The sequence below is a fragment of the Gallinula chloropus genome (assembly GCF_964237585.1).
Source record: "Gallinula chloropus genome assembly, chromosome: 34".
NCBI lineage: Eukaryota > Metazoa > Chordata > Aves > Gruiformes > Rallidae > Gallinula > Gallinula chloropus.
The window spans coordinates 1108512-1122710 of NC_140119.1; the positions used below are offsets into that span (position 1 = coordinate 1108512).

The 14199-nt window shown below is 52.8% G+C and overlaps 1 protein-coding gene across 1 annotated transcript; it reads left to right on the forward strand.

Moving 5' to 3' along the window:
* Positions 1-12936: 12936 nt before the first annotated feature.
* LOC311202986 (olfactory receptor 14A16-like) lies at positions 12937-13866 on the forward strand (the record flags this gene model as incomplete). Its single annotated transcript, XM_084277624.1, has 1 exon — positions 12937-13866. One exon carries the CDS (start codon positions 12937-12939, stop codon positions 13864-13866), a length of 930 nt encoding a protein of 309 aa, XP_084133750.1.
* Positions 13867-14199: the final 333 nt, after the last annotated feature.

A 14199-nucleotide genomic window follows, 5' to 3' on the forward strand; every position in this document is an offset into this window, starting at 1 on the left:
AAATGGTTGTTCCTTCCCAGGTGCCAGACTCTACACTTGCTTTTGTTGAACCTCATCTGGTTTCTCCCTGCCCAGCTCTCCAGCCTGTCCAGTTGGATGGCAGCGCAGTGTCCTGCGTGTCAGCCACTCCTCCCAGCTCTGTATCATCGGCGTACTTGCTGAGGGTGGATGCTGTTCCCTCATCAAGATCGTCGATGAAGATATTAAACAGGACTGGACCTAACACTGAGCCCTGGGGAACACTGCCAGTCACAGGCCTCCAGTCAGATTCTGCTCCTCAAATCACAACCCTCTGAGCTCGGTCCGACAGCCAATTCTCAACCCATCTCACCGTCCACTCATCTATCCCCTGCTCTCTCAGCTTTGTTATCAGGGTGTCATGGGAGACAGGATCAAAGGCCCTGCTGAAGTCAAGGTAGATGACATCCACTGCTCTCCCTCCATCTACCCAGCCGGTGATGATGACGTCACAGAAGGCTACGAGATTGGTGGAGCACGATCTCCCCTTGGTGAATCCCTGCTGACTGCTCCTCATCACCTTCTTCTCTTCCAACTGCTTGGACTTGGCATCCAGCACAAGCTGCTCCATCCCCTTTCAAGGGACAGAGCTGAGGCTGACTGGCCTGTAGTCAGACCAGAGTGACACTGCTCCTCCTCCAGTGTTCAGGCACCTGTCCTGATCGCCAAGACCTGTCCAGGTCTTGACCCTCCTGTTCCTGTTCATCTCCCTAGAGAAGGACTTGGATTCTCTGCTACAGAACTGGCAAGGCTGAGTCCCAGTTGGGCTTCAGCCCTTCTGACTTTCCCCCCACGTGATATCACCACATCCCTAGAGTCGTCCCAAGACACCTGCCCCTCCTTCCAGAGCTCCTCTTTTCCCCTCTTTTCCCCAGTCTCTTCCTGGATCTCTCTCCTCAACCACTTCCATAATCACCATCACCATCTTCTTCGGCGCAGTAGTAGGTGGCCGTGTCACCGTCCCTGAGGCTGTTCATCTGCAGCGTCACCGTGCTCTGGGAGTCATCCCTGGAGATGCTGAACCGGCCCTTGACAGATGACAAGTCGTCGGTGCTGCTCCCATCGTTGTTAATGTGTGTGACCAACTCCAGCCCCTTCCCGGGGGCCTGGAGAGCCCAGAACATGTGGATGCTGCTGCTGAAGGTGAAGCCAGAGGCCTTGCAGAGGAGGCGCAGGGACCCCCTGGGTGTCTGGAGGCCCCTCCGGATTCCACCAGTGTCACAGCTGGAAAAGTTATGGGATTTAGGAGAAATAGGAGGGAATTTTGGGGGAAATGAAAAAAATTTGTAGGAAAAGTAGTGAATTTTGGGGAAAATTAAGGAATTATGGAGGAAAATGAGGGAATTTATGGGAATATAAAATGAGATAACTTTGGGGGAAATTAGGGATGAGGCTGGTGGAGTCAGGAGGACCCTCCAGACACCCAGGGGGTCCCTCTGCCTCCTCTGCAAGGGCTCTGGCTTTGACTTCAACAGCACCCACATGGTTTATGTACGTTAGGTGCCCGGGAAGTGGCTGGAGTATGTTGTGAGAATTAGAAGCGATGGTAGTTACACCAGCTACGAGCCCATGGTCAAGGGCTGGTTCACCATCACCAGGGACAACTCCCAGAGCACGGTGACGCTGCAGATGAACAGCCTCAGGGATGGCAACACGGCCACCTACTACTGTGCCAAAGAAGCTGATGCTGGTGGTAGTTGGAGTGGTTTGAGCCTCAAGAGTGTGGCCTGAGTCCCCTGAGCCTGTTCCCCCCACCCCTCGGCCTCCATCTTCTCCCTCCCTGGCCCAATGGCGCCCGGTTCTCATCAGCCTCAGCCCTCGGCACCCGGCCTGGGACAGGGGCACAAGGGACGAGGGGTGGGGTGACCAGTTGAATGTTGAGGGGACCAGTTGAAGGGATGGGATGAAGAACATTGATGTTGGAGGGAAACGTTTACAGCTGGAGGCCAATGGCCAAGGGTTGGGCAAAGGCCTCAAGGGGTCGGTAGGCCCCACAGTTGGGTTCTGAAGGAAACTGGGGGAGATTTGGGCTCGAAACAGTCAAAAATGTGTCAGAAAAGTCTGAGAATTGGCCAAACATGTTCTCCAGGGAGGTGGGGACACAGAAATGGGGTTGGGGCCACCAGCAACACCACCAGCACTACCATAATGAGCACCTTTGGCACAGTTATATGTGGCCCTGTCACTGTCCCTGAGGCTGTTCATCTGCAGTGTCACCGTGCTCTGGGAGTTGTCCCTGGAGATGCTGAGGTGGCCCTTGAACGACGGCGCGTACCATGTGCCGCTACCATCGTTTTTAATACTCCCAATGTACTCCAGCCCCTTCCCGGGCGCCTGGCACATCCATCCCATGTCGGTGCTGCTGAAGGTGAAGCCAGAGCCCTTGCAGAGGAGGCGCAGGGACCCCCCGGGTGTCTGGAGGCCCCTCTGGAGTCGACCATTGTTACGGCCGCCTGCAGCCCTGGGGACATCATTCAGGGCCAAGCTTAGATGTTCGGGGTACCACGGTCCAGGGTTGGATCAGAAGCACGCCAGCTTTGGGCAGAGAATGTCCAAGGTGGGGGCGGCACAAGATGTGGGTTTGGGGGGCACCGTCGGTGCTGCAGCCGAGAAGCGTCAGCGCTTGGGGTGAACCCTGTCGAGCTTTGGGGCTGGACGTGGTGGGGTTTGGGGCAGGAACCATGGAGAGTCAGGGTGTGAGGGTCACAAGCTTCAGGTCACACAGCAACAGGTGGGAGGGGAAGCAGTCAAGGTTTGGGCTGAGACTACTCAAGGTTGGGTCAAATCTGGTCATGGTCGGGCCCGAAGAAGCCCGAGCTCGGGGCAGAATGGCAGAGACAGGTGAGATGTTGCTCCAAGGGCTGAGGTTTGGGGTGACCAGTTGAGGGTTGGGGAGATCGGTTGGGGTTTGGGTCAAACAGGGTCAAGACCTGAGATACAAAGTCAAAGGACCCAGATGTGACCGTTCCACCCAACCCTCAACTGGTCACCCCAACCCTCGGCTCTGGGAGCCATGGCAAAGGCTCGACCCAGACTTGCTCCCCTTGAAGGACAAGGACGCCGATGGTGAGGCTGATGATGGTGGGACTGGGCGACTCACTGGTGTCCTTCCTCCTTCCCCAGGGCTGCGGGTGGCCGTGACGCTGGTGGAGTCCGGAGGGGCCTCCAGACACCCGGGGGGTCCCTGCGCCTCCTCTGCAAGGGCTCTGGCTTCACTTTTGGCAGCAACTACATTGTTTGGGCTCGCCAGGCGCCTGGAAAAGGGCTGGACTACGTTGCGACTATTCACACCAGCAGTAGCTACATCTACATCTACATCTACACTGTTACATCTTCCTGGACTGACAGTGTGTCGCCTGTGCTGCTCCCATCATTTTCCCCAAAATTCTCTCATTCCCCTGAATTCTTCCATTTCCCCCCAAATTCCCCATTTCCCCTTAAATTCCCTAATTTCACTCAATTCCCTCAAATTCCACCCAATCCCCTATTTTTCCCCCTCAAATCCCTCATATTCCCCACAAAATTCCCAAATTTCACTGCTGATTCCCTCATTCCCCACAAATTCCCTAATTCCTCCCCAAACCCCCTCCGTTTCCCCCAAATCCCTGCATTTCCCCTATTTTCCCCTAAATTCCCTAATTCCCCCCAAATTCTCTCATTCCCCCCAATTTTCCTACTTTTCCCTATAAAATTCCCTCCCCCCTCCCAATTCCCTTTTTTTCCCCAAATCCTTCAACTCCCCCCCAATCTGGTGGGGGGGGAGGGATGGGGCAAGGGGCAGATCTTAGTTCCCCCCCTAGTGATGTGGTTGTAATTAATTAATTAAGGGGAAAGAAGGGTTCAGGCAGAACTGGTAAGTAATTAGTTAAGGGGGAAATGAGGGATCAGGGCTTGCAATTAATTGAGGACCCAGAACTAATTAATTATTGGTTGTTTTGCCAAACGACCTCTTCCCCAGAGACATCTGTTAATTAATTAATTCTTTAACTCTTTTGGCTGTACACTTGGCCAGCAGCTTCCCAAGGGACCCCCACATCAATTAATTAATTAACTGACTATTTTTTTTGGCTGTACACCTGCTGCGGGTTCCCCTCAGGGGAACTCTCAGTTCTGTTAATTAATGAATTAATTAGGTAGCCTGACTGGTTCTCCCCAGAGACAAACACACCCCTGTGTAATTAATTACTTCATTTGATCACTTTCCCACCAGGGGAATCAATTAATTAATTGACACTTGCTTTTTCCTGAGACCCCCGATAATTAATTAATTAACAGATTGCTTAATGACTTTTGCCATGCATCTGACATGGGCTCCCAGGAGACCCCCTGTAATTAATTAATTAACTGATTTCTTACGTCATTTTTACCCACACTTCGTTCCCCAGAGAACTAATTAATCAAGTCCAAAACAAACCCAGTGGGTGTGCTCGTTAGTGATCCGATACCCAGGGGGATTTAATGAGCCCCACCCCCTCCTCTTGCCCTTGCTGGGCCTCCGCCATCCTCCTCTTCCTCGTCGCCCTCCCAGGTAACGAAGGGGTGTGAGGTGCTGGGAATCTGCCTTAACACCCCCCAACAGAACCCTGTCCCCTCTCTCTCCTCCCACCTACCAACACCCCTCAGGCTTCAAGTGGCTCCTGCCAAGGACCTGATGACTGTGCAAGGAGCCACCCTGAAGGCATCAGGAGAGCTTTCCTTCCACACCCCACCCAAAAGAGATCAGGAGAGACCTCAGGAGCCATTCACACCTCAGGAGAGACCTCAGGAGCCATTCACACCTCAGGAGAGACCTCAGGAGCCATTCACACCTCAGGATCCATTCAAACCTCAGGAGAGCATCCCACCATCAGGAGAGGGGTTGAGCCCAGCCGCCCCCAGCCACCCAGAGCCAGCTGAGGGTCCGTTGGAACACAAGGGGTGTCAACCTCTGCCAGACTAAGTCTTGTCCCGGTTGTGGATCCTGACAGCCACCGACTACTGCGCCAGAGGTGGTGGTGGTGGTGATGGTGGTCACCGCCCCATCGCCATGTCCCCACCTCCTGGCATCTCCCCAGTGTCCTGGCACAAAGATCCAGGTCTCGTTCTGAGCACAAACCCCAAAACCTTTGGATTTTCACCCAAATTCTACCTGGAATCCCAGCCATGACTCATAAGCTTCATCCCTGGTTGCTCCAGGATGTTCTCCGTGCCCGAGGAAATGAAATTCCCCCAAATCCTCACATTTCTCCCCAAATCCTCACATTTCTCCATAAATCCACAATTTCCCCCAGATTCTTGCTTCTTCCCCACAGAACTCCCAATTCCCCCCCGAAATCCACACCCTGTATTTCAAAATCTTGTCTGGGAATCTGGAAAACTTTACTCCATAGCCCCAAATTCCCAGGTTTTCCCCCTAAATTCCTTCATATTCTTTCCTAAATTCCTTCATTTCCCAAAAAAATTCCCTCATATTCTACTGAAATTACCAAATTTCCCCCAAATTCATTCATATTCCCCCCAAATTCCCTCATTTAGCCTCTAATTATATCATTTTTTTCCTTGAAATTCCCTAATTTTCCCAGAAAATTCCCTAATTTCATCCAAAATTCCTTCATATTCTGCCCAAATTCCTTCATATTCTGCCCAAATTCCTTCTCCCAAAATCCCTCATTTTGCCCAAAATTCCCCCATTCTTCCTGAAATTCAGACTTATATTCCACAAATTCCTTCATTTCAACTCAAATTCCCTCATTCCCCCCCAAAATTCCTTCATATTCCTCTCAAAATTCTCTATTTTTCCCTAAATTCCCTCATTTCTCCCCCAATTGCCTAATTCCCCCCAATCCCAATATTTCCCCTCAAATTCCCTCATATCCCCCAAATTCACTCAGTTCCCGCTATTTCTCTAATTTCCCCACAAAATCCCTAATTTCCCCACAACTCCCTCATTTCCCCCCAAATTCTCTAATTACCCCAAATTCCCTAAATCCCCTCAAATCCTCTAATTCCCTCCATGTAAACTAATTCCCCCCAAATTTCCTCATACCCCCTAAATCCCCTCATTTCCCCACAAATTCTCTATTTATTCCCTGAAATTCCCTCGTTTCCTCCCAAAATTCCCTAATAATACTCCTGACGTACTCAAGCCCCTTCCTGGGCACATGGCGACCCCAACCATGTTATAGCTGCTGAAGGTGGAGCCAGAGCCCTTGCAGAGGAGGCGCAGGGACCCCCTGGGTGTCTGGAGGCCCCTCCGGAATCAGCCTCACAGCAGTCCAGAGCCCTTGGGACAACATTCAGGACCAAGCTCAGAGGTTCGAGGCCTCCCTCCTCCTCTCGCCCTCCCCACCTCATTATGCAAATCATCCCACCCCTCTGCCCTATAAGAACCCCCCGACCCCATCGTGGCGCCATCTCCCCCTTCCCAAAACCCACCACCCATCACCATGGGCACCCGCTGGGCCTCCCCCATCCTCCTCTTCCTCGTCGCCCTCCCAGGTATCGAGGGGGTGGTGAGGACGTGGCAATGCAGATGATGATGATGATGGTGGGAGTGGGCGACTCACTGGTGTCCTTCCTCCTTCCCCAGGGCTGCCAGCGGCCGTGACGCTGGTGGAGTCCGGAGGGGCCTCCAGACACCCAGGGGGTCCCTGCGCCTCCTCTGCAAGGGCTCTGGCTTCGACTTCAGCCTCACGAACATGAACTGGGTGTGCCAGGCGCCCGGGAAGGGGCTGGAGTGGGTCGCAGGTATTAGCTGGAATGGTGGCTGGACCGGCTACGCGTCCTCGGTCAAGGGCCGGTTCAGCATCTCCAGGGACAACTCCCAGAGCACGGTGACGCTGCAGATGAACAGCCTCAGGGACGGTGACACGGCCACCTACTACTGCGCCAAAGAAGCTGCTGCTGGTATTTTTGATAGTGCTGGTACAGGTAGGGGTGGTTATTACGCTGGTGGACCCAACCCCATCACAGTTCCACCACCCCCCTGGAGAATAGTTTTGGACCTTTATCAGCACTTTCTGACCCAACTTTGAGTATTTTCTTCCCAAAATCTTGCCCATTTTGGTTCAACCCCAGCCTGTGGTGCCCACCAACCCCTTGAGCCCTTTTCCCAACCCTTGTCCATTGGCCTCCAGCTTTCCCCAGCCCCATTCAGACGTGACCGTTCCACCAAACCCTCACCTGGTCACCCCAGCTCTCAAGTGGTCACCCCAGCCCTCTGCCCTTGGGTCACTGTCGCAGCTGGATGCCGAGGGCTGAGAATGAGGGGAACCGGTGATATTGGGCCAGGGAGGAAGGTTGAGGCTGAGGGGTGGGGCAGACAGATCAGGGGACTCAGACCACATAGTCAATGTGTTGACCAAGAAGAGTCACAATTTGGGCTGAACCCACCCCAGGCCAGGGCAAACCCGGTCATGGTCGGGCCCAAAGGAGGTTTTGGGCCTGGAGCCCACAAAGATTCTGGGAGAAAGAGTCTGGGGCCAAACCCGACCAAGCTGAGGTCTCCAAAGGTCCAGGTTGGACCAGAGTGGGACAGTGATGGTGTCAGAAATGTCCTCTGGGGGGATGGGGACACCAGGATATAAGCACCACTGACCTCAAGCTCTGACCCATTCCCCAACCCTTGACCCTCTGGACCCAAATCCTGACTCTTTCCCCCAAAAACTCCCCCGCTGTGGCCAAACCCCACCCTGTTTTCTGAGAACCTCAGCCCTGGGGGTAGAGCTCTGGGCCTCAGTACCCAGCCCAGCCTGGTCCTGCTCATGGACATGACCGTTCCTGCCCCAAACCCCCAGTGGTGTTGGCACCACCCTGTCCCACCCAGCTGTGACAAATCCCTACCAAACTCACCCAGTTGTGACCTGAACCCCACTGAACTCCCACCCTGGAGCCATCCTGACCCTTGCCAGGTCCTGATCCAGCCAGACCCAGAATAGTTCCCGCCAAAGGATGAGAAGGGGACTGATAGAGCAGCTTGGATGGGCATTTGGCCTCCAGGAGGGGCCAAGCATCCCCACACCCAAAAACATGACCAGTGGAGCCACAGCAAAGGCTCAGCCCAGACTTGCTCCCCTTGAAGGATGAGGACATGAACGAGGAGGGTGCTGGTGGAACCAGGCGACTCACTGGTGTCCTTCCTCCTTCCCCAGGGCTGCGGGTGGCTGTGATGCTTGTGGAGTCCATAGGGGCCTCCAGACAGCCCATCCCCCAGTCCCCACCTCCCTGGAGAACAATTTCAAGTTCAAACATCAACTTTTTTGATCCATTGAGTCACCCGCTGCCACCATCACTCTCCTCATCAGCCTCATCCTGCCTTGCAGGGAGCAAGTCTGGGCTGAGCTACTGAGGGTGCTCCAAGGGTCATGGGTTGGGGTCACCGGTTGGGTTTTGGGATGATCGGTTGAGGGTTGGGGTGAAGAGTTGGAGGGAAACGGTCAAAGCTGGAGGCCATAGGCCAAGGGTTGGGCATAGGGCTCCAGGGGTTGGTGGTCACCACAGGCAGGAGTTGAAACAAAATGATCAACATTTCGGGTACAAAATACTCAAAGATGGGTCAGGAAAGGCTGATAATGGGTCAAGATTGATCTCAAGGGAGGTGGGGACACTGTGATGGGGCTGGAGCCACCAGGAAAACCAACACCAGCACCAGTAGGAGCTTTGGCGCAGTAGTAGGTGGCCGTGTCACCATCCCTGAGGCTGTTCATCTGCAGCATCACCGTGCTCTGGGAGTCATCCCTGGAGATGGTGAAACGCCCCTGAACTGACGGCGCGTAGTTGGTGTAACTACCACCGCTGTTAATCTGTGCAATGTACTCGAACCCCTTCCCGGGTGCCTGGCGCACCCAAACCATGAAGGTGTTGCTAAGGGTGAAGCCAGAGGCCTTGCAGAGGAGGCGCAGGGACCCCCCGGGTGTCTGGAGGCCCCTCCGGACTCCACCAGCGTCACGGCCGCCCACAGCCCTGGGGAAGGAGGAAGGACACCAGTGAGTCGCCAGCTCCCACCACCATCATCATCAATCATCATCATCATCATCATCATCATCATCATCATCATCATCATCTCCATCGCCACGTCCTGACCACCCCCTTGTTACCTGGGAGGGCGACGAGGAAGAGGAGGATGGCGGAGGGCCAGGGAGAAATTAATTAATAAGTTGATTAGTTAATTCATTAGTTACAAGAGTCTTGTCTCAGGTTTCCAGTAAAAACAAGCAGTGATTAAATTAATTAATTATAGAGTCACCAGGGAAGATGTGGCAGCTGTGAGGGATATTTAATTAATTGTGTGGAGAGGCACATTGGAAAGCAATCAAGAAAGAACTTAATGAAGTCATTAAAGTGATATGGGGGGGGAGCATATAGAAATAGAAAGAATAGCTCACAAGATTTAAGTCACGTAACTGTGTAGCTTAAAGAAACAGATAAGGAGGCCCACAGGAACTGGCTTGCAGGGAGGTAGATTTTGTAGGGAACAGCTGTAGGAATTCAGGATTCAGGAGACAGAATGGTAACAGGATGACATCCATCACAGAGATGTCAATTATCTCTTTGCTAATGAGGGAACAGATAGCTGGAATTCATCCATAGGTCTCCCTTTAGGGACATAAATTAGTCCAAACTGATAAGAACACTGCAGGTTGGCAAGATTCTTGCGTTCCAGGCAAGAAAGTTGAAAAGTACAATGTGAGGAAGACTCGGGGCCTTCATCCCATGGACCACCAGAGACCCAGACCCATCAATTTTGAAGGATCTGCGCAAGCGTGAAAGATGATAAACTGATTAGCATACGAGGCGAGGGTAGGCGGGTACTGGTAATTAATATGTATAGGTGTAAAATGAATATTCATCATTAGATTGTATAAATACATGAACGGCTGGCTGTGTGGGGGTGCATGTTTGTGGTGGAGAGATGCCCCGTGCACCCAGCGCTGAATAAACATACCTGCTTTATAACTTTCCAGTTATAGGGTCTGTTTTCCGCACGTCACCACTGGCCTGGACATGTGGACCCCCAGCTGGGTTGGAAACTGGCTGGATGGCCGGGCCCAAAGGGTGGTGGTGAATGGAACCAAATCCAGCTGGAGGCCGGTCACGAGTGGCGTCCCCAGGGCTCATTCCTGGGTCCAGTTCTGTCCAACATCTTTATCAATGACCTGGATGAAGGGATTGGATGCTCCCTTAGTAAGTTTGCAGATGACACTGAGCTGGGAGGAAGTGTTGATCTGCCTGAGGGTAGGGAGGCTCTTCAGAGGGATCTGAACAGACTGGACCGATGGGCTGAGACCAATGGGATGAAGTTTAACAAGGCCAAGGGCAGAGTCCTGCCCATGGGACAGAACAACCCCATGCAGCACTACAGGCTGGGGGGAGGTTGGCTGGAGAGCTGTCAGGAAGAGAAGGACCTGGGGCTGTTGGTTGACACCAGGCTGAATATGAGCCAGCAGTGTGCCCGGGCAGCCAAGAAGGCCAATGGCATCTTGGCTTGTATTAAAAACAGTGTGACCAGTAGGTCTAGGGAGGTAATTGTGCCCCTGGACTCAGCATTGGTGAGGCCACACCTTGAGTACTGTGTGCAGTTCTGGGCTCCCCACCAGAAAAAGGACATTGAGGTCCTTGAGCAAGTGCAGAGAAGGGCAACCAGGCTGGGGAAGGGGCTGGAGGGCAAATCCTATGAGGAGCAGCTGAGGGAGCTGTGGATGTTGTAGGTAGTGAATGCCTGGCGGTCGGAAAATGTCATGCTGTACGGAACGGTAGGACGCCCTCCAGGTAGCCAATAGCATTAAGCCTATGAGGTAAGCGGGCGGAAGTGATGTCATAAATCTAAGCTATAGAATGCTGTTGCAGTCACCATCAAACGCCATTTGCCATCCCCCCACGTTGGTGTCTGTGAGCTGATGGACCGAGCGGCCAGAGGGTGGCACCGTTGCCGTTCCTGAACCAGGTCGCCGCGCCCAGAAAGGAGACATTAGCAGATCGGTATACATCCCATAATGCTGCTGTCACTTCTTCTATCAACTGAGCCATGACAGAAAATACCTGTGACTGAAAAAAGGTCCTTCATGGAAAATTCCTTTGAAACCTGTATCACTAAGGACACAACTAAAATCCAAGTAGTTGTAGGAGTTTTGAGCTCTTTAATGAAAATGAGTTGAAGAGCCATGCTTGTAAGGGCTTTCTGGATGTTAATGAGCCCCATGGGGTCTTTTCTTATGAATCCCCAGACCTCAGATACCAAGCAGACAGTGAAGAAACCTCTCAAGTAGTCCAAGTCAGGAGTAATGCCCAAAGTACCTTGAAGCACTAACAGGCCCCACTGGGAGCCATTCCTGACAAAGCCTCCCCATGGGCTCATTAGAGCTGAGAACTGGAGGCCATGAGGACAAACACAGGCAAAGCACAGGCAGCTCTGATGCTGAGGACACCCTGGTTTGGTCTGATGAAGCAGAAATGCCAAGCGCTGACCCCCAGCCCCTGGGCAGGGAGATCCTGAAAATGTCAGAGATGAGACCACAGAACAATCCCCATGAGGTCTAAGACACCAGGAGGGAGCCTACAAGAACTGGTCTCCTCTTGATGAGCTGGGCCAGGCTCCAGGGATGAAGGGAGCTCATGGCAACCCGGCAGCGCTGCAGAGAGACAGCTCTGGCCAGGCGCAGCTCCTCTGCCAAGCACACAGGGCTGGGGACACTGCCTGGAGGCACCGAGGGGAGACCTGTGAGGCTGAGAGAGCTGATGGATGCTGAGAGCTCACTGGAGGAGAAATCTCCACAGCCTCTCCCTGGTATGTCTGTGGGTGCAGGGCAATGCAGGTTCTGTTCCTGGAGGGATCTCCTAAAGCTGGGACATGGGGCAGTGTGTGGGGTCTGTCAGGAGGACAGGTTCTCTATAGGACATTCTGCCCCATCAGGGAGACAGGGCAGGACAGCTGTCTTCTACTGGGCATGGCTGAGGGCTGCCCAGGGCTGTCCTTGTGAGCAGGGTCCTTGTGACCCAGGGTCTGTGTGCTGGGGCAGGGACTCTGCTGCTGCCAGGGTCAGCACTCAGCCTGCCTGCTGGGCTTCCATCAGCATTGCTGCAGAAAGAAGCTGTGGGTGGCAAGTGTGACCCATGGAAGGACAGTGTAGGGTCCTTCTGCTGTCTAAGTGTGCTGTGTAGGACTGGTTTGCTCCAAGCTGCAGTTGATCCCAGGGAACTTCCCAGAGACTTTTTAAGAACACCGGGGATGCATTTTCCACTCCATGTGCAAACTCATTGGTCATTGGGACTTGTCAGAGCATCTCCTGATCCCTAAACACACAGAGGTTCCCCAGGGCAGTGTCCTGATGACAGGACGAGTCTGCAAAGCAGAGCTGAACGCAGGGCAGGTTGGATGAGGTGTGTGAGTGCAGAGCTGGAGGGGAAATAGGCAAAAAGAAGCAGGTAGAGGTACAGCTTCAGGCAGCAGAGTGTCCAGCACAGGGCAGCTGAGAGCAGGCCTGATGGACAGAGCAGGTCTCCACACTCTGCACTCAGGGAAAGGTTTTACTGGCACTGCAGCAGCAATGTCAGGCAGTTCTCACAGAAAAACTCTCCTCAGGTACAGGCAGGAAGAAAAACAAAGCTCCAAATATCTCTTCTGCCCTTGGGTGAAATTGGAGTGACAGTGCTGAAAAGCTCATTGCTATCCACAGGGGATTTAGTCTGAGATCACACCATCCTTCTATTCCCTTACTGCTTCCAGGCAGGACTGAGTTCTCTATACCCCACAGCCAACCCTCCTCCCAGCAGTGGCACACTCAAGGCAGCACAAAGCAGAGCTCCCAAAAGGGATCTGCCAAATGTCTTCCTGAATACAGAGAATTAGTTTGAATTGAAAGAGGCTTTCCTCAAGGATAAGATCAGTAAATTGTCACTGCACTTTTTCCTCCTTGGACAGGTCTCCACACTTGATGGCAGCAGATGTCCAACAGCAGCAGCAGCTCCACCAGCCAGTTCCTCCTCCTGCCCTTTGCAGACACTCGGGAGCTGCAGCTCCTGCACTTCTGCCTCTTCCTGGGCATCTACCTGGCTGCTCTCCTGGGCAATGGCCTCATCATCATCACCATAGCCTATGACCACCACCTCCACACCCCCATGTACTTCTTCCTACTCAACCTCTCTGTTACTGACCTTGGCTACATCTCCACCACTGTTCCCAAATCCATGGCCAATTCCTTGTGGGACACCAGGGCCATTTCCTACACAGGATGTGTGGCTCAACTCTTTTTCTTTGTATTTTTTGTCTCCACAGAGTACTTTCTTCTTACTGTCATGGCCTATGACCGCTACGCTGCCATCTGCCACCCCCTGCACTACGGGACCCTCCTGGGCAGCAGAGCTTGTGTCCACATGGCAGCAGCTGCCTGGGGCAGTGGGTTTCTCTATTCTGTGCTGCACACAGCCAATACATTTTCACTGCCCCTCTGCAAGGGCAATGCCCTTGACCAGTTCTTCTGTGAAATCCCCCAGATCCTCAAGCTCTCCTGCTCAGATGCCTACCTCAGGGAAATCGCAGTCATTGTGCTTGGTGCCTGCTTCTTTTTTTGGTGTTTTGTGTTCATTGTGGTGTCCTATGTGCAGATCTTCAGGGCTGTGCTGAGGATCCCCTCAGAGCAGGGACGGCACAAAGCCTTTTCCACCTGCCTCCCTCACATGGCTGTGGTCTCCCTGTTTGTCATCACTGCCTTCTTTGCTTACCTGAAGCCCCCCTCCATCTCCTCCCTATTTCTTGACCTGGTAGTGTCATTTCTTTACTCGGTGGTTCCACCAGCAGTGAACCCCCTCATTTACAGCATGAGGAACCAGCAGCTCAAGGATGCCATATGGAAACTGAGGACTGGATGTTTCTAAGCAGCAACCAAGTGATCATCTTCTTTTGCACATCTCTGGTCATGGAACTCATGTTAGGACAAGTTTTTATTTAGTAGGGTTTATGTTTGTTGGGCTTTTTTCCTTCTTGTTTGTCTAAGCTATAATAACACGATCCACATTCATCCCATTCATAATGCAGTATCTCCCGGTCTTGTGTGACCCAGACACACAAGGTGTGATGGGGTCTCTGCAACATGTCTGCTGGCAAATAGCCACCAATATTTCTGTTTTTTTTTTTTTCTCCTGACATTTATAAAAAGTTTAGAAGAACAGTCAGATGAATTGCTCGACTACTGGTCTGAAGCAGCAGTG